The sequence below is a fragment of the Elgaria multicarinata genome, chromosome 3 (assembly GCF_023053635.1).
Source record: "Elgaria multicarinata webbii isolate HBS135686 ecotype San Diego chromosome 3, rElgMul1.1.pri, whole genome shotgun sequence".
NCBI lineage: Eukaryota > Metazoa > Chordata > Lepidosauria > Squamata > Anguidae > Elgaria > Elgaria multicarinata.
In genome coordinates, this window is record NC_086173.1 from 36,302,296 (window position 1) to 36,325,157 (window position 22,862).

Consider the following 22,862-nt stretch of genomic DNA (forward strand, 5'->3'; position numbering starts at 1 on the left):
TTAATGTCAGCCAGTTGTAATACTGTACCATTGTTAACACTGAGAAGGGGGAGTGCATGAGTAGGTGGCCTGCTTCCAAATCCCGTAAATATGGTTAATATATTGATAGTGTTAAGCCTGCATCAGCTCAATAGCTATGATTCTGTAGGAGCTTCATGAAGCCCCCAAACTTCTTTTTGAACTATACATTTTTTTTAAATTAAAGTTTTGACATAAGAACTTCCAAAAGGAAAAATACCTCTGGTGATGATTATTCCGTCTTTCCCGCCACCCATCACATTCAATTTGCATACATTAATCATTTAGACTGCCTGTCACAGTTCATAGGCTTATACACGTGTGTGCACACACAGAGACAAATGCATAAATATAGTATTATGTGTTTATTTTTAGGTGGCTGTGTGAATGGAAAAGAAGAGCTGATTGGGAAGAAAACAGAACTCAGACAGGAGAAAAGAGTGGCCGTCATCAAGGTACTTCGGAATCTTTCCTCAGTCTGTAAAATAAAATGTTTAAAAATATATTTAGTGATTGAGTTTTAGTGTGAGCTACTTTATGTAACCAATGAAGGCTAACAAGTGGGTTATCAATTTTAGAGTACATAAAGTGAGATTATTTTTAAAAAAAAATTAAAAAAAAATTGTAAGCAATTTTGAGTTTTATCTTATCATAGAAAGGCAAGATATAATTGTCGGAATGAATATAAATAAAACCAAACATATATAAGAATTATTCTAGGTTTACAAGCTCCAAGTTTTCACCTTTAATAAGGCTAATGTTATATGTTTGTTTTGATATCACTTAATAGAATTCTCGGACAGTGTGGATTTTAAAGATGACAAATCTGACAGTGAGGAAGAGACTGTTCTGTGCAATACTATGCTGCTCGTTGGTCCCTCAGGCATAGGAAAGACTGCAGCAGTTTATGCTTGTGCGCAGGAGCTTGGCTTCAAGGTTTGTACAGGGTAGCTACTCATTTAATAAATGTGGATTTGCAAGAATTTTAACAAACCTAATTTATACAATATTTCTACAGATATTTGAAGTCAATGCTTCTTGCCAGCGTAGTGGAAGACAGATTCTCTCACAGCTGAAGGAAGCTACTCAGTCTCATCAAGTAGACAAACAAGGTGGACATCCTCATAAGCCATGCTTTTTTAACAATTTCAGTAGCAGTAAATCACCAAGTAAGTGATGCTTCTTTATTTTCTCTATAGAGTAGTTGGAGCAAGTGAAACTTTTGGTAACACAAAAGAACTCTATGCTGTAAGATATATCATCTTGATTTTCATGTAGGATGGCATCCTGCCAGTACCATACCAAGGGAATGAGGGTGCTTCCTTCCCCCCTTCTTTTTTTTTCCTTGTCAGGGTCTCCCTGTTTCCCTACCCCTTATCCATAACATCAGTGATACTGATGTCAGACCACAGCATCACCTCCAGCACCACTTGGCCATCTAGCTGTTTCACATTCTCTGAAGGTGAGCACACCTGAATAGTACCATGGCCAAATAAAATAAGCACATCGCTGGAACCTTTAGCATGTCCAAAAAACAAAAAACATGCTGCATCCCCTTGTGGTTTCCTAGATTGCCCCTCCCTCACCTAAAGCAAGTCCCAGGAACCTGATCTTGCAGTTGCTATTTATTTGAAGAACTGTATTATGAACTTGTATTATGAAAGTGCATAGGTATTGTTTAAGCTAATACAAAATGTATATTTCAGAAAAAAACTCTCCTAGAAAAGATTGGTCTCCTAGGAAGCCTCCAATTTCACCCAGAAGAGTTGGATTAAAACAAGGCTTGGCACCCAAAACATTAGCACACTATTTCAAAATTTCTTCCAAGCCTAAGAATAAGGAAGAAAAAGCGCAAGGAAACAACAAAGGTAGGCTTTTAACATCAGATATGCGAGCTTAGTCCTTGGAGATGAAGAGCAGAGGTTATAGTTCCATCCTTGTTGAAACTGAATCCACATTGTGGGTTATACACAAAAAGTGACCTATCATCTACTGCAGCCTTATAAATAATTGTTGAGGAAGAGTTGCCCATTCTATTTCCACTGCCTGTTACACACTTGCTGCTGTGGAGTGCTTGAACAGGCCAATTCCATCCCCCCACAAAGTTTTGCTTCCTCCGTTTTTTCTTTAGTTGAGATCCTCAACGTTAGATAGAACCAAAAAAAAAAGCACAGCAGTATTTTGTAAACTTATTTTCCTTGACAAACTATCGTACTTTGCTGTATCTTAGGAATCCCTTGAGTATGTTGAATTATTTTAGCTTAGGAAAAAATGTGAGTAAAGGACATAATAGAAATGTCTAAAATGATACATAACATGAAGAAAGTGGATAAAATGTTCCCTCATAATACTAGAGTCTCACGGCATCCAGTGAAGCTAAATGGTGGGAGATTCAGGACAGATAAATAAGTACTTCTTGATGCAGTGCATAGTTAAACAATGACATTCATTACCACAAGATAGTGAATAGTGATGCCCAACTTGGGTGAGACAAATTTGTGGAAGATAAGACTATCAATTGTTGCTAGTCATGACGGCTATATAATTCCTCCAGTATAAGAGGCAGTTGCTTGCCAGGATGAGTGGAAGGCTACTGTTGCCCTCATGTTTTGCTTGTGGGGTTTCCATGGGCATATGGTTGACTGCTGTTTAAAAAAAATGCAGGACTAGATGGGCCTTTGGTCTGATCCAGTATGGTCCTTATGTTCTTAGGAACATTGCCTTATCCTTTGTGGGGTGGGGGTGGTGCATTTCACTTTTAAAATTATTATTATTATTGTTGTTATTATTATTTATTATTAACATTTATATACTGCCCCATAGCCGAAGCTCTCTGGGCAGTTTACAAAGATTAAATCACTGAACATTAAAAACTAATATGCAAAATTTAAAACCATATAAAGCATAAAAACAGATTACATACAATATCCATTTAAAACAACTATTCTAGGACAGTTAAAACACTCTTAGGCACAGGGACTACCTACGTTTTGGTATTCAAGGAAATGATTCTGGGTTAGAACAGAATCATTCTATGGAGGTCACACACAGGGCTCCCTGTTTCTTTTCTGTCCTTTAAGAACCAGAAGAGGGAGAATGAGATCTATGTGTGCAATCTGTGCAAGTGGCTACCTCCAACAGTGGGAACATGTCTGGTTATCTTGAGGCAATTGCCAAATGTGAATAAATAAGTACTAAAGTACAAAGTTGATATTGCAACTGAACAGTAGATTGTACTAGATGACCTCCAATCTCCTTAAAACAATAAAATTCTATGACCTATTTGGAATTGATTCACCAAAACATGTAACTATTAGAATATGAAAGTACAAAAAGAGTCTAAGCAGACTATTCATATGCTGTATAGGTATGTGTTACTTAGCTTAATAAGGCCAGGATGTTTGTGCTATCACTTACATTGCTTTGTGAATGGTCACAATTAAACTTTAATGTAATTGTCACTTTTCATTTTCCTCTCATCTTACTGTTTATGATTGCTCAAGTTTAATGCTTTATGCATTTGATGAAGTGAACTAGTGCATCAAAGGTGTTTTAATAAATTGTTAGTCTAAGGATCCGCAAGATGCTTTGTAGTTTTTGTCTCAATGTCATTGTAAAATCAGGCTGAAAAGAAAATATTTTTGTTGCATATATGTGGTAGGCACCCCACATATTTTAAGTAGATTTTTGTGAGGGTTTTATAGGTCACTACTGCATTTTATGGACCTTTATTTTTCTCTGATGTAAAAAAATACTATTTTTTTGTCCATGTAGAAAATAAGGAGAGGCTATCTGGAGAAAAAGTACAGAAAAAACCAATTAAAAAGGGAATGAAAGAAGAGGAATCTAGTAAAAAATATGCAACTTCTCTCATCCTCTTTGAAGAGGTAAGGCATAAATGCAGATTCTGTATTCTGAACTAAACCCTTTGGCATCATCCTGCATAAAGCAAGTAAGCTAGAATTGCGCAGCAGCGCTCTATCTTTATTTCATTTGTATACCTGGGTAAGGGTTTACAATTGTTATGGCCAGATTACCAGTGGCAATGCATCTTTTAAATCAGGCGATTGATCCTCTCTGATCTTGCGCTAGGTTGTAGAGGCACATGAAAAGCAGAGAGAAGTCTTTCTGCTTTCTGAATGCTTCCAAACACTAGCAAAAGAGAATTGAAAATCTGTCTATCCAAAATTCATCATATTTGCAAATAAGTAGAATCGTACTAATTTATTATAAATCTTGCTTGCTTGATCTAGAAATACACATGTTGTTTTTCAGATATTCTATGTAAGTAAACTCAAATTTTTGTGGATTTGAACAGTATAAAGCAAGGCTGAGAGCTGTATGGTTGTTAACATGACTAAACATTTTCCACTTCTCATAGGTTGATATAATATTTGATGAAGATGTTGGATTTCTAAATGCAATAAAGACATTCATGACTACTACCAAGAGACCTGTCATTCTTACTACCAATGGTGAGGAGTAATTTTTCTATATCTTGTGAATGCTTTACAATGTATTGTACATCTGATCGAAAATTTTGTAATGAGGTTTATTTGAAATCTTTTAAATTTGAGAAGGTATTCCAGGAAATGTACAGTCTAACCACTTCTTTGTTCAATGTAAATTGTGACACTAATTTTTAAGTTAGAGAAAGTGGATTTCAGACTGTCTTTATTTGTGAAGTGCTCCACCTTAACTCATTTGCTTATATTGTCTCTTCCCTATTTAGCTTCTCTTATCATATGATTCTACTTACTTCCTCTTTTTCTGCATATAGTTTGGCCAGCCCTCACACCCATTATTCATTTATAGGATGTTTTCTTGCACAATAATTTGGACTTGTGGAAATAATCAGAAGTGGGAGAATAGAAATATTGAATGGGAAATGCAATGATTTCATTTTCTGAACTGAAAAAGGATAGCTACAATTCTAATACAGCTTATTAGCCAGATAAAAAAATTGTTACCTGAGGTTATGATGCAACATCTCGAAAACTAATGCTGTTTTCAGAAATAAAACTTGATGCAAAATTATGTTGAGATATCCTGAAGTTTATGCATTTGGACTTTATGTTGAGATATTTCGAAGTTTATCCATAATAGCCAATTGACAGGAATATGATATGTGGGTGGAATTCAGTCAGGAAGATCATTTTCTGGTCCCTTAGAGAAATGCAGCAGAGAGTTGGTCCTGGCCACGGAGTGTTATCTCTTTCCCAGGAGTAGAGCAGACCTCTAAGAGGGAACACCACTGGGCACAGTTCTAAATGCCCTGTCCAACTTCAAATGTATAGCTCAGTATCCTTGGTGATTAGCTGGATCAAGAAAACAAAGAGCAGGCTTGCTATACGTTGCCACTGACAGTGTTGAGTAGCAAGACTTTTGTGAGAGCTTGTTAGCATAAGACTGAGGTTACATATGTGTCTGGCAACAAGAAACTGGTTTCGTTCCTTAGACTGTCAAATTCTTGTAGTACTACCTAAGCTATATATACCCTGTGTTTACATCATCATTCCCAGTCTTTGCAAGTTTTCTAGCTATATTTAACTTTAACTTCTGAGCTTAGTATTTGACATCAATACTGAACTCTACAAGTGCAACATTAGAGATTTTACAGTATTATGCAGTATACAAGTACCACCAATAAATAAAAATAAACGTTTTAATATTACCTTTCAGATGTTTTGACTTTTCCTTCTTAAAGAGGAAAGGTAATTCTCAATGACCAGATTTTAAAAGCATTAACTGTGAATCTTTTGTGTAGATCCATCATTTAGTTTAATATTTGATGGCTGCTTTGAAGAAATCACCTTCAGTGCACCTTCTTTGGTAAGTCTTTCAGTTTTAGAATATGAAAGGTCTAGATTTCAATTTCTTAGTATGAAAAAACTGTCACACTAATACTATAACTACAATTTAATTAGTAGAGTTAGGAATTTTTTACATAATAGCACCATCCATAGAAGGGGTTGAATTTTGTTATTGTGCAAAAGCAAGTTGCTTTTTTATATGACCCAATCTAAATATATATTTTGCCCATGTAAAATTGCTTTAAAATATGAAAGGCTTTTCAGATAGGTTGGTTCTGTTTCAGATGCACTTCAGTTTACAGTCAATCTCTGGTCTGCACCCCTGCCCCTCATCTATGTTCACTGCAATATTTTGTAGGAGGGGTGGGCAACTTGTGCCCCCTCCACTGGTGTTTTGGCCTACAGTTCCCATTAGCCCAGCTCTAGCCAGAAATAATGGAAGCTTTAGGCCAAAACATCTGGAGGGCCACAAGTTGCCTGCCCCTGGTTTATAGTATTCAGGAACAGTGTCTGCACTGAAGTGCCGAGTGTCAGTCTCATAATTCCCATTGTATAAAGAACAATGGGTAGTATGCAATGCTGTCACTCTACTTACACAATTGAGGTAAAAGTAGCACAGGCGGCCTGTAGCACTATGCCGTTAGAGTAAGCTGGTGTGATAGGATTCCCTGGAAAACTCGCCATGGCAGCTTACTAGACTTCACTTATACAGCACGATGCAATTGTGTAAGTGGAATTGCAGTGTTGGATACTGCTCAATGTGTCTTACTGTTGCATGGTAGTTCTGCAAATGACAAAATTAACTTTTAACCATTGGAACACTTTCTAGAAGTTAAATAAGCATTTAACATTGCAGTTAAGTTTCAAACTTGGCTAATATTGGTATTAAAATACAGCCCAGTCATTGATAGTCTTGACAACACTAGCCAGCAAGCTGTTCCTTGTCCTAGTAAAGTAGCATAGTTCTGTTGTAATCTTTAAAGGAAAGTATTGTTAATTTTTAATTTGTTTTACTTTAGATAAACGTTGCTAGCTATCTTCAAGTTCTCTGTTTGGCTGAGAACTTAAGAACGGATATAAGAGATTTTGCTGCATTGTTAACTGCAAATAACTGTGACATCAGACAAAGTATTCTATACTTGCAGTTCTGGGTTAGGAGTGGTGGCGGCTACTTGAAAGAAAAAGGTATGACACTGCTTAGTAAGTATGACCTAACTAAAATAGTAGAAATATTAATTCAAGCTTCATTTTAACCTTTAAAATTATTTAGTACTTTGAACATTAAGTTGAGGCAGATTAATATGATCACATTATTTGCAATCCAGATGGGAAATTTAAGATTTGTTATTATTTGTAGATCTTTAAACAGGTCCTGAGGCAGGGAGCAGTAGAGACAAGGGTACAGAATGAAATTGCAGAAATGTGGAGAGATGAGGCTGAATGAAATTGTTGATACTCAACAGAAGTTTGGAGGTACAATGATAGTATGCAGCAAGTGGGACATGCAGCACATTGTTGCAGTGTATCCGCTTCCTCTAAGAGGAGTGCTTCTATTCATGGCTCCAGAGAGCCTGCAACTTCAGGCCTCAGAGAGTGGGGGAACTTCAGAAGTGGAGAAGAGGATAAGGACATCTCTCCCACACACCCAGGGCGCCTTCCAGTGCTGTGCTATAGAGCACAAAGGCACAGGCCCAAATCTAGTATTTTAAAGCTATATAGTAAGGGGCATGCAGTTCTGGAGTCAGGAAATGCATCCCCCTACCTTTCAAGAATATGTACTTTAAGCTGTAGTGCTTGAGTGGGTCAATACTGTGTCTTCTTCTGCTCTCCATGGTGTGTGTGTGTGTGTGTGTGTGTGTGTGTGTGTGTGTGTTTCAATTGCTGTATGAACATTCTGTGCCTCAAATTACTTTCAGCCACAAACTCGTTTCTATGACTCACATAGCCTCCTTGAATGCCATTTTCTTGGTGCTAATTATTCTTATGAATTCAACTTTTGTGTAGGGGGAGGGAGAGAGGTAAGTAGCACAGAACAGATTACTTGCATTGAAGAACCAATTAGCTCCAAGACGAGTAAACCTGCCCCTCTTGTGAACATTCCAAAATATGACACCGGCTGCATTGAGAACTTGCTTGGCCTTAAGAACATCTTTTTGCCTTCAGAAGATTTGTTTTCATTTCTTAAGGTATGTTTACATTGGTACAAGGTAATTACCAAAATGTACTGTAATATTTGTCAATGAGTGTTGCAGTATAGAGTGCTGCTTATCAAGATTCCAGCTGTTCCATTCTATTCCTCCTCAGGTCCCCCCCCCAAGTTAGTTAACATACTGTGGTCACTGAAGATGTTCAGTCCTCAGTGGTCTGTTTTGGGATTTCTGAAGTTCTCCAAGTCTTCTGAGGCCTGCACATCAAAAATAGAGGGAACATCTGCGACCTGCAACAAAACATTGCAATGTAGAGTGTTTCCATTCAGGGTTCCAGGCACTGTATTCTATTTCCCTTCATTATTCTGTGCTCATTCAGCATACTCAATCCTCATTGTGCTGTTTCACGTTTTTTTGTCAGGGAGCAGGTTGGATTCACTGGTGTCCAATCTCAAACACATTCGAATCTTAGATTTATTCATTGATTTTTATAGGCAACTCTCACTTCTGTCCTGAAGAACAGTGTTTCAGTGTGAACCAGGAAATGACCTATGCAGTCAATTAGATGTTTCTGTCTGTGTTTTAAATATCACTCTTCTTCTGACCGTCTTTTCCAGCCACTGCATTCCATTCCCCCTCCCACCCAGCTTTCAGCTTTTTCCTCTCAACAGTCAGTCAGTTCTGTGGGCATTGGACATGCTCAGTTTTAATTGGGCTGTTTCTCACCTTAGTTTTTTCCCTAAAGATTTGTTTTACTTCTGTAACTGCAGAGTTACCCAACTCTGCTAACCTCCCTCTTGTGCATGGCAACAGCATCCAACAAATTGAATTGGAATTAGAATACTGAATGATTTTTTTTCTTGTGCAAACAACCTCACCAATTCATTGGGTGGGTTTGGACGTCATGATAACCCATGATAGGTTACATAAGCCAAGGTGGTTTATTTAACCCATCATGTTATCATGTCTGTTGGGAATTTTTAACCTACAATGTCTTATTTAGCCAAAATAACCTGCAGTCTGCAGAGTGGGTTATTTAACCCATCATGGTTTATTATATCATGTGGTGCTCACAGTGGGTTATTTTGGTCACCTATAGGGTCACTTGGCAAGAGTGGTCAAAACCACTGCCGCTGCTCTCCTCCAGCTGACAGATCCGTTTCCATGATCTGCCTAGCACTGATTGCACCTGCAACCCACCCCTGCCCTAACCATTCCCCCCTCTGCAAGTTCCCCAAGTGTTAGACCTCTCAGTCAGGTGTTGGCAGCTGCCCAGGTTGTAATTTTTCCTTGTGTGCATTCCTGCCAGGAATGCTGTGTATGAAGTTTTGTCCCCGTCCTGCAAACTTCCAAGGAGTTATAGCCATTGCCCCCTTTTTGGTGAAAATGTGCTTTCGCTCATGTAGCTTTGTCAGCACGCAATGGGACTCGTGCATTCCTGCTAGGGGAGGCTGTGTATAAAATTTGATCCCAATCTAGCAAACTTCCAAGGGCTTATTTTTACCCCTGCTTTTCCCTCCTTTGTGTGTAATTGCAGAAGGTTTTGATGGTTCATTATGTGCCTGCTGAGTAAGGGAGGTTGTGTATGATGTTTTGTCCCAATCTTACAAATTTCCATTGCTTTAAAACCACCCACCCCCCTTGTTGGATTGATGTTGGAAGTGCTGAATTAAGCCCCTGTACTTTACCCCACACTTCTCCCCTCTCAGTGGGATATTGTGGAAAGTTAGAACAGGTTGCTGCAATGTTGTCAATGATGAAACAGTGCCACTACTGGGCAGGAGGACTGCAGCAGAACAGGGGGATGACTCTGATTACTCACAGTAGCTTATTTGCTTGATCGTGTGTGGGTTAACAATGGCTTATTTTCAAAATAAGCTACTGTGAAAAGCTTATTAACCCATCATTGCTTAAAGTGACATCCAAATGCAGCCAGTACCTCAATTTCAATGGGCACTTTTCCAAAAGGAGGCTAGTGATGGCTAACAGAAGTGAATCAGAATTCAGTTATTGCAGATATGCTATCAATTTTTGTAGGCGTGAGTCAATTTTATGAGAAGCAGAACACAATTAGTGCCCCTTCCAAATGAATGCACTCTCTCAAATTAATATTATCCAAGCAGAATAGATGAGAAAACAAGTATTAAGGCATTCTCATGAACAGATAGGGTGGTAAATGGAAAATATTTTGGAAAAGAAAGAACTTAAAGGCTCCATTGCTAGGGAATAAAAAAATCACAAACAGACATTTTCCACTGAAGCCAAAAATGCACACACCCTGTACTGATGATTATTTAAGGAAAGACTTATTTGATCATTTTATTTATTGACTAATTCTTGCATGTTTTAGTATGTCCCTTGGGATTGGTTAGGCTACAAAGCCATTTAAAAACAGTTAATTTCATTTTTCACAGCATGAAATCACAACAAAAGAAGAATGGAGCAAGCTGACACATCTGCTAACAGAATTCCAGATGAAGAATATTGACTTTATTTATAGCAACCTTGAAATCATTTTACCTTTACCAATTAATATACTTCCAGAACCAAATCAAATGGATAATCTCACACAAAACAATATTACAAAAAACTCTTCAAATAATAAATTCATCAACTGTGATTCCTCTGAGGAAGGTACCCCTGTGAAAAAGACTAAGCAGTCAAAGCACCAGAGAAAATTGGCTTTATTGGATGATAGTGATTTATTTGAGAGTGAATTAAACTACTCTGGGTTCATTACTGTGCCATCTGACATACCTAACTTATGCTTGCAAGAAGAAAAGGATGGAGTGGAGCCTGTGAGTGGTAGCACCATGGCATTGACCTGTGGAACATCTGCAAAAGCAAAAGGCTCTGCTGCATTCCAATGTCTAAATTCATTAACTGAATTTGTGGACAATATGTCTCTCTTAGACTATTGCTTGAACAGGAAGACTCAGGAGTCAAAGCAACCTTGTAAACGTGAGGAATTCTTTTGGACAAAAGGGAAGATAAAAAATGGTCTATCTGACGAGTTTGGTGTCGAGCATAATGACTGGTGGAATTACCAAAGTTCTTGTGAACTGAAAGCAACCGTAGAGGCACTAAATTTCAACAAATGCTTTAAGAATATTTCAAAAATTATGGAAAGTTACTTGAACTCTGATAGAACATTTGGGAAGGATGAATCTGAAGAACTTACACTCCATGTTTCAAAAGACCAAGCCAATTTATACTTTGGCCGGTCAGCAGCTAATTCCAGGTAAGGTTAAAATATGTTTGAAGTATATTAAATGAAGACAATAAAGAATGGTTATTGGCTACCTGCAAAGTTTATCAAAAGCATTTATCATTGGATATTCTCATTAACATTAATTGGGTTCCTAATGTTGCCTGGTCTGGTTTTTATAATTTGTTTGTTATAGCCATAGACATGACAGTGGCAGGCCTGTCTTTCAAATGTGGGTCTGACACAATCATTTGTGAAATTGCAGGAAGGGAGCAATTTTAATAGCAAAAAACACTGAATCGCTTTGTTAGTATCTTACACCTCCCCACTATCTGCTGCTCTTCCCAATACTTTTCTGCTAACTGGGCTCATCAAGAGCCTAGCTGAGAGAAAAGTGCCTTGAAGGGAGAGGCTGTGGGACAATAAGATATGGGTGAAGTGAGGGTTTAGCACCACTCACCCTTGTGCCCCCTTTCACTTAAAATCAGACTTAACCTCCCCTCTTACTTTATATGTGATTGGGGTAGACTCTCATTGAAAAACAACTGGGTTGGACCCAGAGTTCCTATAGGCGGAACCCTGCTCATGTAATGCTCCTGCCAGAGAGGGAAGGGGATTTTCTCCAATTCCCCCTGTGCCCCCTTTAAAATATACTCCCACTGTTCTAGAGGGTGTTCTGAGACCCTCTAGAACACTGGGAATTGATGCAAGGGGGTGCAGGGAAATGGGTGAATATCTTCTTCCAGCAGGACTTTCTGCTGGATCAGAGACCCTTCTGTTGGAACAGAAAGAGCACTTCTTTTCACATAAGGGCATGTCTGCATCCAACCCATAATAAAATTGAAGAATATTTGTTTTTTAATGAAATGTTTGCATAAGATCAAATTCTGAGTTCTGTAAAGGCATAACTTTTATAATTAGCTTCTAAAACTCCAGGAATTAAATATATGCTACTTCAGCACAGCTTAACGTTTGTTGTATGTTGTTTGGACACATGTAATGAAATGTAATCTTCAGTTATATTTCTTATTAAACTTAACTGGGATAGGAATTAATATGTATTTTTCTTTAACAGCATTCAGCTTAATGCACAGAAGAGGTTGGAAATAATCAAAAGTGTATTTTCCAATAGAACTCCTTTAAATCTTAGTAACAGACAAGCCTGCATAATGGAATACCTGCCTATTCTCCGCAACATCTGTAAGTCAGAGAAACGGAAAGAACAAGGGAAAACAAAAAGAAGGTAACCTTTCATCAACATCATAAACAGTGCAATCCTATTCATATCTTCTCAGAAGTAAATTCCATTGAGTTCAGTGGGACTTATTCCCAGGTACATGTGTAAGGATTGCAATCTTCACGTGTGTCAGAGTGAAATATATGTAAGACAAAATGCATTGAATATCCTGGTTGAAGACAGGCAAGTAGATATCACTTCCATCATCTTCTATATAAATAAAAGGAAGTGTTTGTTTGCATGTCCTCAGCGGACCTGAAAACGGTACATCCGATTGTTATTTAACTCAGGATTTGTTCTGCCTCTATCTGGAATAGTTTTAGGCATAGTGAAAATTTTGATCACCATCGTGAACCACAAAGGCAGTAAATCAATTTTTTTAAAGATATATACTGCTGTAATACCATTTGATCAATTTCAACCAAACTTCGCATCATGATTCAGCAGTGCATCAAGCAGATTTTTACCACAAAACATTGAATGCTTTTTGCACATTAAAACACCTCAATTATTTAAAAAGCGTGTTAAAGTATGAAAAAGAGAGCAAGCACAGTTTGAAGGCATGGAAGGTTAGTAGGGCGAGTTATAGGCCTTGGAGGTGGATCGTGGCAGGTGCCAGCAGGCATGCCTTCACTCCGGCAGGATGGGTTCAATGTGTCCAGCTGTGATAGTTGTGGTAGTTTGCTTGAAGGCTTCTCTGTATCAACCTAAAGGCAATCCTGCCCCATGCAAAGCCATGTCCATTTGCTAGTACTGCATATTCTAAACTGCTAAATTTCTTTTCTTTTTTTTAATTTTCAAACAGATTTCTCCACTATCTTGAAGGCATTCACCTTCCCAGAGAAATTTTGAACAGTCTGGCAAGTGACTTTCCTTGAAATGGCTGCCAATAGTGACTTTGTACATATAAAATCATTAATGTATATTCAAAGTGCTGTTTATATTTTGGATCTTTCAAGTATTTAAAAATGCAAACTGTATATATCTACTGTCAAGGTGCTTTCCACATGCCAAATGTGGACTTGCTTGGTGTTGAAATCTGCACCAGATGAGTTCAAATACACCTGATCTTTGAACCACAACAAGCCTGTTTCTACAACTACTGGATTGTCTTCGACCTTTTACAGTGTGGGTTCTCTGCTTTAAAACATTTTTATTCATTGCCTACAACAAATCCATATATTCAATAAAGGAGAGTGTTTTTAAAAGGCACTTTTCTAATTTCCCCCTAAATATGGTACTTCCTATCAAGGCATTAGCCAAATGATATGGTTAAACTGCTTTTGGGGTATGTGGATGTATGCACAGAGACCAATGGGTTTGTCTTCAAAATAGAAAGACCTTTGATCACAGTCATTTTTTAAATAGCCAGTTTTGTATGCCTATATATCAACAGATCTTTTGGGTTGTGTAGAAGTATTTATCTGTAATCCTGTACATCTTATTTTTATACTGTATGTTATATTTTACTACTACTCACTGAGTTTCTTTTGGCTGAGCTTGTTTTTGTACCTGCAATGAAATAATTATCTGTACACAGCTCTGCAACTTCTTGCAGTGTGACTTTTAGATAGGAAGATACATATTTATGGTTGTGTGCAACTGTTGTGTTAGGAAATCATCAATCTAAATGTGAAACTTTTTACTGTCTTCCTGGGCCCTTATCCCCTAATAATAAAAACAATTTTACTTCCCAGGGAGGAAATTAAGATTACTAATACATTTGACAGTTGCTGAAGACTACTGCACACATGTTGTCCAGTTGGAAAAACAGCCATTTGTATAATTCTTGGAAGCAACATAAAGGACTGTGAAAGCTTCTTTTTTGAAGCAGCAATGTGTATACAGGCATAGCAATTAACCTGAACATTTAACACTGTCCGCCACTGTCTGTCCTGTACTACCCAAAAATCTACTCTGCAGGATTTCCCAGCCCTCTGGAGCAGATCTTGGGGGTGAGGAGAGGATCTACCCACTCCTGGTTCTGCTGACAGAAGCAGTTGCATCAGCAGAAAAACACCAATGGATATGACAGAAAGAAAATTCTGACACCATGGACACAGGAAACATATCTACACATTTTTTGTTTTGTATTTTAGTAGTAATGAATTTATATTAAATTATATTGAAATCATTAGACCATTCAGGAGCGAACACCGGAAAAGCTTTCTCCTATTATTTTCACAGAGATATTGAGTAGCATAATTGTGGTAATAGGTTTATTTTGCACTTGATGTAATTCATCACAACTCTTACTGTAAGAACAATTGTTTAACATTTTCCTGGCAGTACAACTGTAATTCCACCATTGCCAAGGCTGTGTTCTTTTTGAGCAGAAGACAGCCAAAAAAACTCTTGCAACCTCCTACAATTTATATCTTAGTTGGAAATGTATTATAGGTTCCAAAAACCATTCACTGATGTGAGTTTAACTAAGTCCAATAAGAATTAGTAGTACTGTTCAATATTAGCTCAGAAAAAGCTACTGCCTGTAGCAATGAATCACACAGCTCTTCTTCTCGCTGTTTGTTTGATGACAATACATTTTTATAGTTAACCACTTGGTCTTTTGGAAAGCTCACACGGGGCTTGGCTTGGGTAATAGATTCTAAGAGAAACTGTTTTACAAGATCTATTCCACTACTTCGTGCTTCCCCAATCATCAGACCAAAATATTTTCCTACAGCGCTTCGAGTCATGCTTAGTACTTTGTGTTGGTCATCCTGCGCAAATGTTTTATGTAACAATGCATAGAGCATAGCTTCCACTGTACGAAGATGTAACACCACTGGAAACAAACCTGCATTCTGTGCAGAAAGCCCACATTTTTCCAAAACGTAAAAATCTGCTTCAGGAATCCTGGATACTATGGAAGAAATCTGAAATAAACAACTGGGTAAATAGTACCAATCCAACAGAAACTGATTCATAAATCAGAAAATACGCATGCATTACTTACATTCATCTATGAGGAACTGTTTGTACTACTTTGTGTTGTTCTAACAAGTATATATTGGGATGAAAGATTTTTAGAACTTTGAGGCCTTAGTGATGGCCCTGTACATCTTATAACACAGTACAGTAGCCTGAGCCTCAAGTAGCAGATTTTGGGATTATACTAAAGGGCAGCAAATTTATACAAAATGACCTGGTTCAGACAACACGGCATTTCATCTTTGGGTTAATTAACCCTTGGGGAGCTCTAGTGTGTGCTGGCCGCCATTATGAATATACAACCCCTAACACGGCTCTGTTGTGCAAAGCCAGCCAGCCTTTGGGGGGGGGGGGGGTATTTGAGGGCCAAAGAATTCTCAAATAACCGTACAACAGACTGGGTTACAAACCCGTTTGGTGTTCCATATTCATAATGGTGGTTGGCATGAACCACAGTTCCTTGAAGATTAATTAACCCACAATGGGCTGCTATGTTGCTTGAACAAGTTCAATGGGTTGGATCCAGCATATAAACCTTCTGCAGATGTAAGGGCTCCTTATGTCAGCAGGAGGCTTCTGCGCCATCCTAGCTTTTTGGCTAGTAGCCTAGGCAATTTTTACTAATTCTCCCCCCTATAATCCCCTGAAAACTGCTCCAGATATTGAGGGATCTTCCAGAAAAAGGGGGAAATGGTTCTGGGGACTGCAGAGGGAGGATGCAATCTGCAAACGCCACCCCCTGCTCCCACTTTCAGACAGCAAGAGCATTCATGGTGGAACTTTGCTCAAGGATGCTGCACAAAGTAAACAATCCAACCCATTATATTTTATCACCATTGTAGAAGAATTTGGAGCTTCTAATTCAGCCACCAAAATGTTGTGAGCCATTGTTTACACTCCCATTCTGTAAGCTGATATATAAAATAATAGATCAATGATCAGGTATGCTAGTCCAAACAAGGGCATACAGGAACAGTTTGCCCCCCTGCAACTAGAGATGTGAAGGCCTGGGTAAAATTGCAGGCTTGAACAGATGTTTTTTCCCTTGAAAAATTTAACAGTTTTGGATTATGATTTTTTTTTTAGAATTTTAAGACAAAGTATTTATATATTGTTACCCAGTCTTTACTCCCCCCAGAATGATTTCTAAAAACTATGTAATGACACTTTTATAGAAAGACTAGAGATGTAAACTGTCTGGAAATAATGCAAAATCTCTTTTTTAATCCTTTTTGTAAGATTTCTAACATAGTTAGTTCTCTCATTCCTTATAAAAATTATTGATCTAAAGTATATTTTACGGTCAGACACTTATGCTCAATTTCTCAACATGTGAGAAGAGTCACCATTATGCATTCCTAGCAGTAAATATGCATTCTTGACAGTTTGGGTTTCAGTCCTGTGTTTCTGATGCTGTAGTAGTCCTTTAATGTAGTTAAGACAATAATTACAAATTTACTGAGATTTCTTTAAAAAAATTTAAAATATAATTTATGACCAAACTAAGTCATACATAAAATAACTTTAGGAATAGAAAGGTTGCTTAATGTTAACTAAAACAGCCCTTCCAAACCTGGTGCCCTACAGATGTTTTGGACTATAGCGCCCAGCATTCCTGACTATTGGCCATGCTGCCTGAGGCGATGGGAGCTAAAATTAAAATAGCTGGAGGTCATCAGATTGGGGAAGGCTGTCTTAAAGCAACAAAGTAACTTCAGATCTGTAAAGAGAGCTACAAAAATAAGTATGATTATTTTTCCTAAAATTTCTTTTTGTGGGGCAGGGGCATCTTTTCCCCCCCATGGCCTCCAAATTTCTGGGAATTTTACATCTACCTGCAGTCTGCCAGTAGTCCAAGTATCAGTGCTATTGTACAGCTACTGCTTCCATTCCTGTGCACAGCACAGCTGTACCATTCAAGAAGCATTGTACATACAGGGGCACCAGCTTCTTCCTATGTATGCTATGGGCTGATCATTGCCCCAGAAGCTAAGAACAGTGTGCAGCCCAGTACTAAGAGTCATTCCACCCCACTTCCCAAGTAATTTGTTCAGTTTCCATTGCCATAGTAGCTAAAACCAATCTATAGGATTGAGCTGTAAATGCTTGTAAGAAACTGCTCTACCAGTATGGAAATAGACAGGACCTCTCCTAAAAAAAAGTAAGACGTGGCTAGTTTGTTTTTACAGAAAGTGAAAAGAAAGTACCTTTCCATTTCTCTTTTCCCTTTTTGACTCCTGTACAGTTTTAAAGTGAAGATGATCAGTGTTGATTCAACAGATAAGAGAATTTCTCTTAACATAAAATTATTGTGGCTAGAATCCTAGTGTTTTATAAGCAGTTCAGAGAACCTGGTGACTCTATGTAGCTTACTTAGAACCAAGGTAAATGTGCCTTACCTCTTTAAGATACATTGCTGGCATATAAGCTCCTTTCATAAACATTGTGCATTCCTGTTGCTGCCAATCTTGAATGACCAAGCGTCTGTTAACGTGAGTCCATGCAATTTTGCGGGTGCCAAAAACAACAGACACAATGCTATTGGCAGACTAAAAGAGCACAAGAAAGGTATATCAGTACTTATATTTACAATCTCATGTTTTCTAGTGCAAGTAAAAAAAGTCCCCTCCAACCCATGTTGCTATAGGTTGTGAAATTTCTCCAGAATAAGAGGAATGAAACTCAAGTAAAAGTGTATCTTTTACTTATTTGAGTATTAGAAAGAAGAATGGTGATCAATTTATGTTGGCTGTATGTACTAAGGGCCGCTACTTCATATATGTATGTGGTACGTGTAGCAGACTACAGGCAGTAGCACTCAGATTCCATAAGTCTCTTCTGGCAGACCAGTGTAAACTTCACCAGGAAGTAGTCTTGCCAAAAGGATCAGAGAGAACACTTACATATACACACCTGTGTGAGCAGGACCTACTCACATAGACATCACAAGGATAATCCTCATTCCTGGACTATATGTGAGCTGATCCCAAGTCATATTTTATAAAATATACTTGGCCTGCACATAGTTTTGCACACCAGCACCCCCCAGCCAAATAGCAAGGCTTCTTTCAAAACTGAGGGGAGTTTTAGAAGCTGTTTGTGACAGGACATGGGTGTCTGCTAAAAAACTAAACACACAAATCCCATTGGGCACACCAAGCCGTTCCATGCCACATAAATAAGCTCTATGAATCCCTGCCGTTACAACCCATGAAACTCAATTCCATTCATATTTACTCAGAAGCAAGCAGGGTTCACCAGATGGCCACTCCCACTCCTCGTCTACCCCACTTTCCCCCATGTACCAATTATTTTGTGCAGCTTTTCCCCCTCAAACTTTGTGCAACTTTCCCCCTATTCTAAAAGGTTAAAATACCTCTCCTAAGGATTGACCATATGATATGCTGGCATTTTTGATATTTTTCACTCTTCCCTTTTTGTCTTCGGCCCTACCCCCCACTGGAATGTGGTCCCCGGGAGTACCTCCAAAATTAAATTTGGTGCTCTGGTTGAAAAGGGTTACCCACCCCCTGCCCTATTGAATTCAATGGGACTCCCAAATTGCATGCAAGTGAAAACAATATTAGTAAGTAGGAAAAGGCAGTGTTTGTAAGACACTGAGAATAATACCTCTAGCCTCTCTCTCTCTATTTCAGGTTTGATACATTTCATTGTCAACATAGCATTTTGTGTTTTTCTGTCTTTTGTTTCTTCCTTTGCAAGGGGGTTGAGAATAAAGTTGCACACTTTAACTGCTGTTTTATATTGAAAAAGAGGCACTTCTAGTAAACTCTGTAAATCCTGAAATGGCCCATGCCTGTTCCTGTACTCTATTACATTAATAGACTTTCTTCCTCGCAGTAGTTTCACAGCAGAAAGTTCTTCTTCAGATCCTGAATTGAGTAGCTGCAAAACAGCAGATCTCTGCTCAGAAGAATACAAGTCATCTATTACATGTTTTGCTTCCTTAAAATGTTCAGCTGCCAATGCAGAGTCCTGTTGGATGACAGATGTTGACTTATGACACCACAAAAGCCGAGATGAACCAAATGGAATCTGAAGGAAGCATCTCCTACCTGAAAATGGAGTGTCCATTACATGTGAGTCATTCCAACAGCATCAGTAATAGAATTAGTTGAAGCACTCATTGAACCTCATACACATATAGTAAACATAACATACATAGTAAATTAGATCTATCAAGTTCTAATGTTATGAAAAAGGCCTATGCACTTTCTCCACATCATGCATCATTTTACACACTCTTACCATGTTTCTCCTAATCATATTTTTCTAAACTAAAAAGCTCCAATGTTCTACTCTTTCCACGTAAGATAAAATAGTTGCACTCTTTCTATATTCGGGGAACCCTTTCCAAATCAGCTTGTCTGCTGTAGATTCCTTGCAGATTGTCAGGCATGTTCAAACATATTCTAGGCCTGGGATGCACAACCTTTTCAGCACCATCCAGTGTCTGCTGAGATGGCAGGGGTGCATTCACATAAACGCCCACCCCTACCCACTCAAATCCAATTCCTGCCAATGAGTGTTTCAGAGGCCTGGCCCCTTATTTTAGGTGATCAAAGCAATACTCGTCCCACTTCTCAAACCACCCAGCCATTTTATTTCAGGATATTTTTGGGTAGGCTCAGTCGTTTCACTCAAGCTGTGGCAACCTAAAACTTATTTTAATTGACTAACCTAGTAACCCGTAGGGTGTCAGGTTAAAAGAGAGGGGTAAGGACTTTCTGAAGGACCCCATGATACAGTTACTACTCTGTTTATGCAGGGCATTGATAATACTATCAGACTGCAAGAACTATGTGCGCATTTTAGAACATATGCCAAAATCTCCTGTAACTACAAAGTGCAGAGGAAGACTGGGAGTGGTGGGTAATATGCCCCTCAGGGAACCTTACCCACTTTTATTGACCTTGTTGAGGAACAGATATATTTCTTGGGTATCCCAAGTTTCTCCATAACACAACAGGATGCTCACAGGCAGTTGAGCTCAGTTATATTTACTAAATTGAGAACTTCATGCCCATCACCCAATATCTGGTTGGGGCAACTCAAACGAAGATGTGCAGCCAACATATGCAATGCTCATCAGCACCTCTCACAGTGTGCTTCCCATTTGCCTTGTAATGCAGAAGGGATTGTGTGTCACAATTTACTAATTTGTGCACATTACTAGCAGCAAACAACACTTTGTATATTACTACTGCAGCCTTCCTCAATCTGAAACTCTCCAGATGTTTTGGACTTCAACCCCCATAAGCATAACCAACGGTAAGAGATGCTGTAGAACAAAATATCTGGAGGTAAAAGGTTGGACAAGACTCTACTACAGTTTCTGGATCAGAGACCTTGAATATCTCCCAAGATGTCAAGCACCACTGAAGCAGCCAAAACATCTACTCAAGACACTGTCTCCAATGTTAGTTATATCGACAGTGTCTTGTTTTAAAGATATATTGAAAATCAGGAGTGTGGCGGCATCTGTGAATCCCATAATTTATTCAAATGCCCAATTCTATACACACTTACTTTGGAGTAAGTCTCCTTGAACATAATGAGGTTAACGTCTGAGTAACCATAGGGTTGTGCTATTAATGTATCACGGCACTCAAAGGGCAGAAGAAATCATTCAAAACCCCTTCTCTTCCAGAACTGAGGCCATTTCCACCTCATCGAAAACCTTTCCTCCCACCACAATGCTGTCACCCTACCTATCCGGAGAAGGTCGGGGAGCCCTTTCAAGCTCATCATGATCCTCTTCTAGTCGGCGCTACACTTGTTCTCTTCCTCCCGCTGTCCTGTTTGTGCGACCTCGAAGAGGAGCGTGCCGGCGCACAACGCTAACACGAATCGTTCCGGCACCACCCCCGTGGCCCTGTCTCTTCTAAACGGAAAGCTCAACAGCCTTAAACGAGTCGAGAACAGAAGCAGAAGGATAAACCCCGCCTACCTTTCTTCTGAGTACAGAAGATATTTTCTATCCGAGTAAAGAAATTGAAAGTGTTTTTGAACGCTGCCTCTCTGGACCATGGCTACAGCTGCTGAGGCTGTCGTGCTTGATAAAAATTTGCAGGATGAATTGACTTGTTGCCTTTGTCTGGATTTTTTTGACAACCCCGTATTGATTATAAAATGTTCCCACAGCTTCTGCAAAGGGTGCATTTCTCAACATTGCAAAAAGATGGGGGCCAAGGCATCCTGCCCTACATGCAGGGGGAAGCTTCGTCCAAATAATTTGGTAGACAACAGGTCGCTCGCCAACATAGTGGAAACCGTCCAGCAAATGAAGAAGACCCCAAGACCATGCGAAGGCAAGTCCGGAAACTACCGGGAATTGTTGATACCCTTCTGGAAGGATGACCAAGAAGCCAGGAGGTCCCAGAATCTGAAGTGGTCGGCTGGACTTCTTCCATATGCGCTCAAGGTATTTACCTTTTTGATTAAGAACTTGTTGACACACATGTTTTTATCACTGGGTAGCTGCAACATCTAGTAATGACTTGAACGTGTGAAACAGTCGCCACAGATCAAATAACACAGGCAGAAGTTTTATATCGCAGACATGACATGTCAGTGTGGGGTAAGCTACCCTGTGCCTTCCAGATGTTTTGGACTACAGCTCCCATAACCTCTGACCATTGGCCATGCTGCCAAAGACTGATGGGAGTTGTAGTCGAAAATATCTGGAGGGCCACAGATTAAACACCCCAGAACCTCAAGAAAGTAGTATAACTAGTGTGGAGGACATGTCATGGTGTAGCCACTAATTTGGATGATGGCTCACAGTACTGAACTTGGTAGCTCCTGGTATGTTTGAACTAGCAGCAGTCAACGTGGATTTCATCAGTATTTATTTATTTATTTTAGCATTTTTATCCAAAAAGGCTCTCAAAGCGGCTTACAAACTTCTGGTGTAGTTTGTGGGGACACTTACATCAAAGCTATCCAGCTGGCGATGCCCTTAAAAATGATACCTGGGGAGGAATATATATAGCTGTCAGAGTTCAGCCTGGAAATCTATTTTTCCTTGTTTACAACATATGAGGGAACACATTTGAGTTTTACTTAGAAATGTCACAGGCTGTGTATCTCTTGCGTTTTATGGCCATTTGGCCTCACTCTTCGTTTAATACCTTTGTGTATGTATAACTGCCACCACTTCAGGTATATGATAGTGGGCTGTGTAGTACATACAAAGCTTACGCCACAATAAATCTGACAGACCTTAAGGACTCACAGCCTTCAATACTTTTAGTGGTTTTTGCGATAACTAATTAATACGTCTCTGGAAATAAAAACGAGGGTGCCTCTGAACATGTGCAGAGCATTCCTCCACCACCACCCCTTTTCTAACCACTTGAGAAAACGCCCTGAAGTCTAGGATTAACTGCGAGAGGCGCCCATATCAGGAAGTGTAGTTTTCCAATCAATTTCGGCATTGATAAGGGGGCAGAAGCGAAAGTGCCTCAGATTTAAGATCTGCG

The 22,862-nt window shown here is 39.0% G+C and overlaps 2 protein-coding genes across 4 annotated transcripts in view; one reads left to right on the forward strand and one right to left on the reverse strand.

Moving 5' to 3' along the window:
* The window catches only part of ATAD5 (ATPase family AAA domain containing 5), a 30,918-nt gene extending 17,604 nt beyond the window's left edge, over positions 1-13,314 (forward strand). The window contains exons 12-23 of the mRNA XM_063119918.1: positions 394-473; positions 809-954; positions 1,037-1,187; positions 1,725-1,886; positions 3,793-3,905; positions 4,400-4,493; positions 5,786-5,850; positions 6,851-7,016; positions 7,836-8,017; positions 10,393-11,219; positions 12,262-12,429; positions 13,229-13,314. Of these exons, the coding sequence (XP_062975988.1) occupies positions 394-473; positions 809-954; positions 1,037-1,187; positions 1,725-1,886; positions 3,793-3,905; positions 4,400-4,493; positions 5,786-5,850; positions 6,851-7,016; positions 7,836-8,017; positions 10,393-11,219; positions 12,262-12,429; positions 13,229-13,301 (2,227 nt within the window). The 3' untranslated portion in view covers positions 13,302-13,314. The remainder of the gene's footprint in view (positions 1-393; positions 474-808; positions 955-1,036; positions 1,188-1,724; positions 1,887-3,792; positions 3,906-4,399; positions 4,494-5,785; positions 5,851-6,850; positions 7,017-7,835; positions 8,018-10,392; positions 11,220-12,261; positions 12,430-13,228) is intronic.
* On the reverse strand, positions 422-21,177 carry TEFM (transcription elongation factor, mitochondrial). 3 transcript variants are annotated; one of them, XM_063119933.1, is made up of 5 exons: positions 21,090-21,177; positions 18,988-19,433; positions 17,757-17,906; positions 15,224-15,302; positions 422-496 (listed from the first exon to the last, which is right to left on the reverse strand). In XM_063119933.1, the coding sequence occupies exons 1-5, from the start codon at positions 21,127-21,129 to the stop codon at positions 492-494; spliced, it is 720 nt and encodes a 239-aa protein (XP_062976003.1). In that variant the 5' UTR covers positions 21,130-21,177; the 3' UTR covers positions 422-491. The 3 variants fall into 3 exon arrangements, with proteins under 3 accessions (XP_062976003.1, XP_062976002.1, XP_062976001.1); XM_063119932.1 differs by lacking the exon at positions 422-496 and adding an exon at positions 5,296-5,336; XM_063119931.1 differs by lacking the exon at positions 422-496 and having other exon boundaries at positions 10,447-15,302.
* Positions 21,178-22,862: the final 1,685 nt, after the last annotated feature.

Bases quoted from the DNA above. Each gene is read 5' to 3' on its own strand.
- TEFM (XM_063119931.1), bottom strand. From the start codon at position 21,129: ATGATGAGCTTGAAAGGGCTCCCCGACCTTCTCCGGATAG. The intron at 19,434-21,089 runs GTAGGGTGACAG...CTCCATTTTCAG, and splicing joins CCCCGACCTTCTCCGGATAG to GTAGGAGATGCTTCCTTCAG. The intron at 17,907-18,987 runs GTATTATTCTCA...GTGCTCTTTTAG, and splicing joins TAGAGAGAGAGAGGCTAGAG to TCTGCCAATAGCATTGTGTC.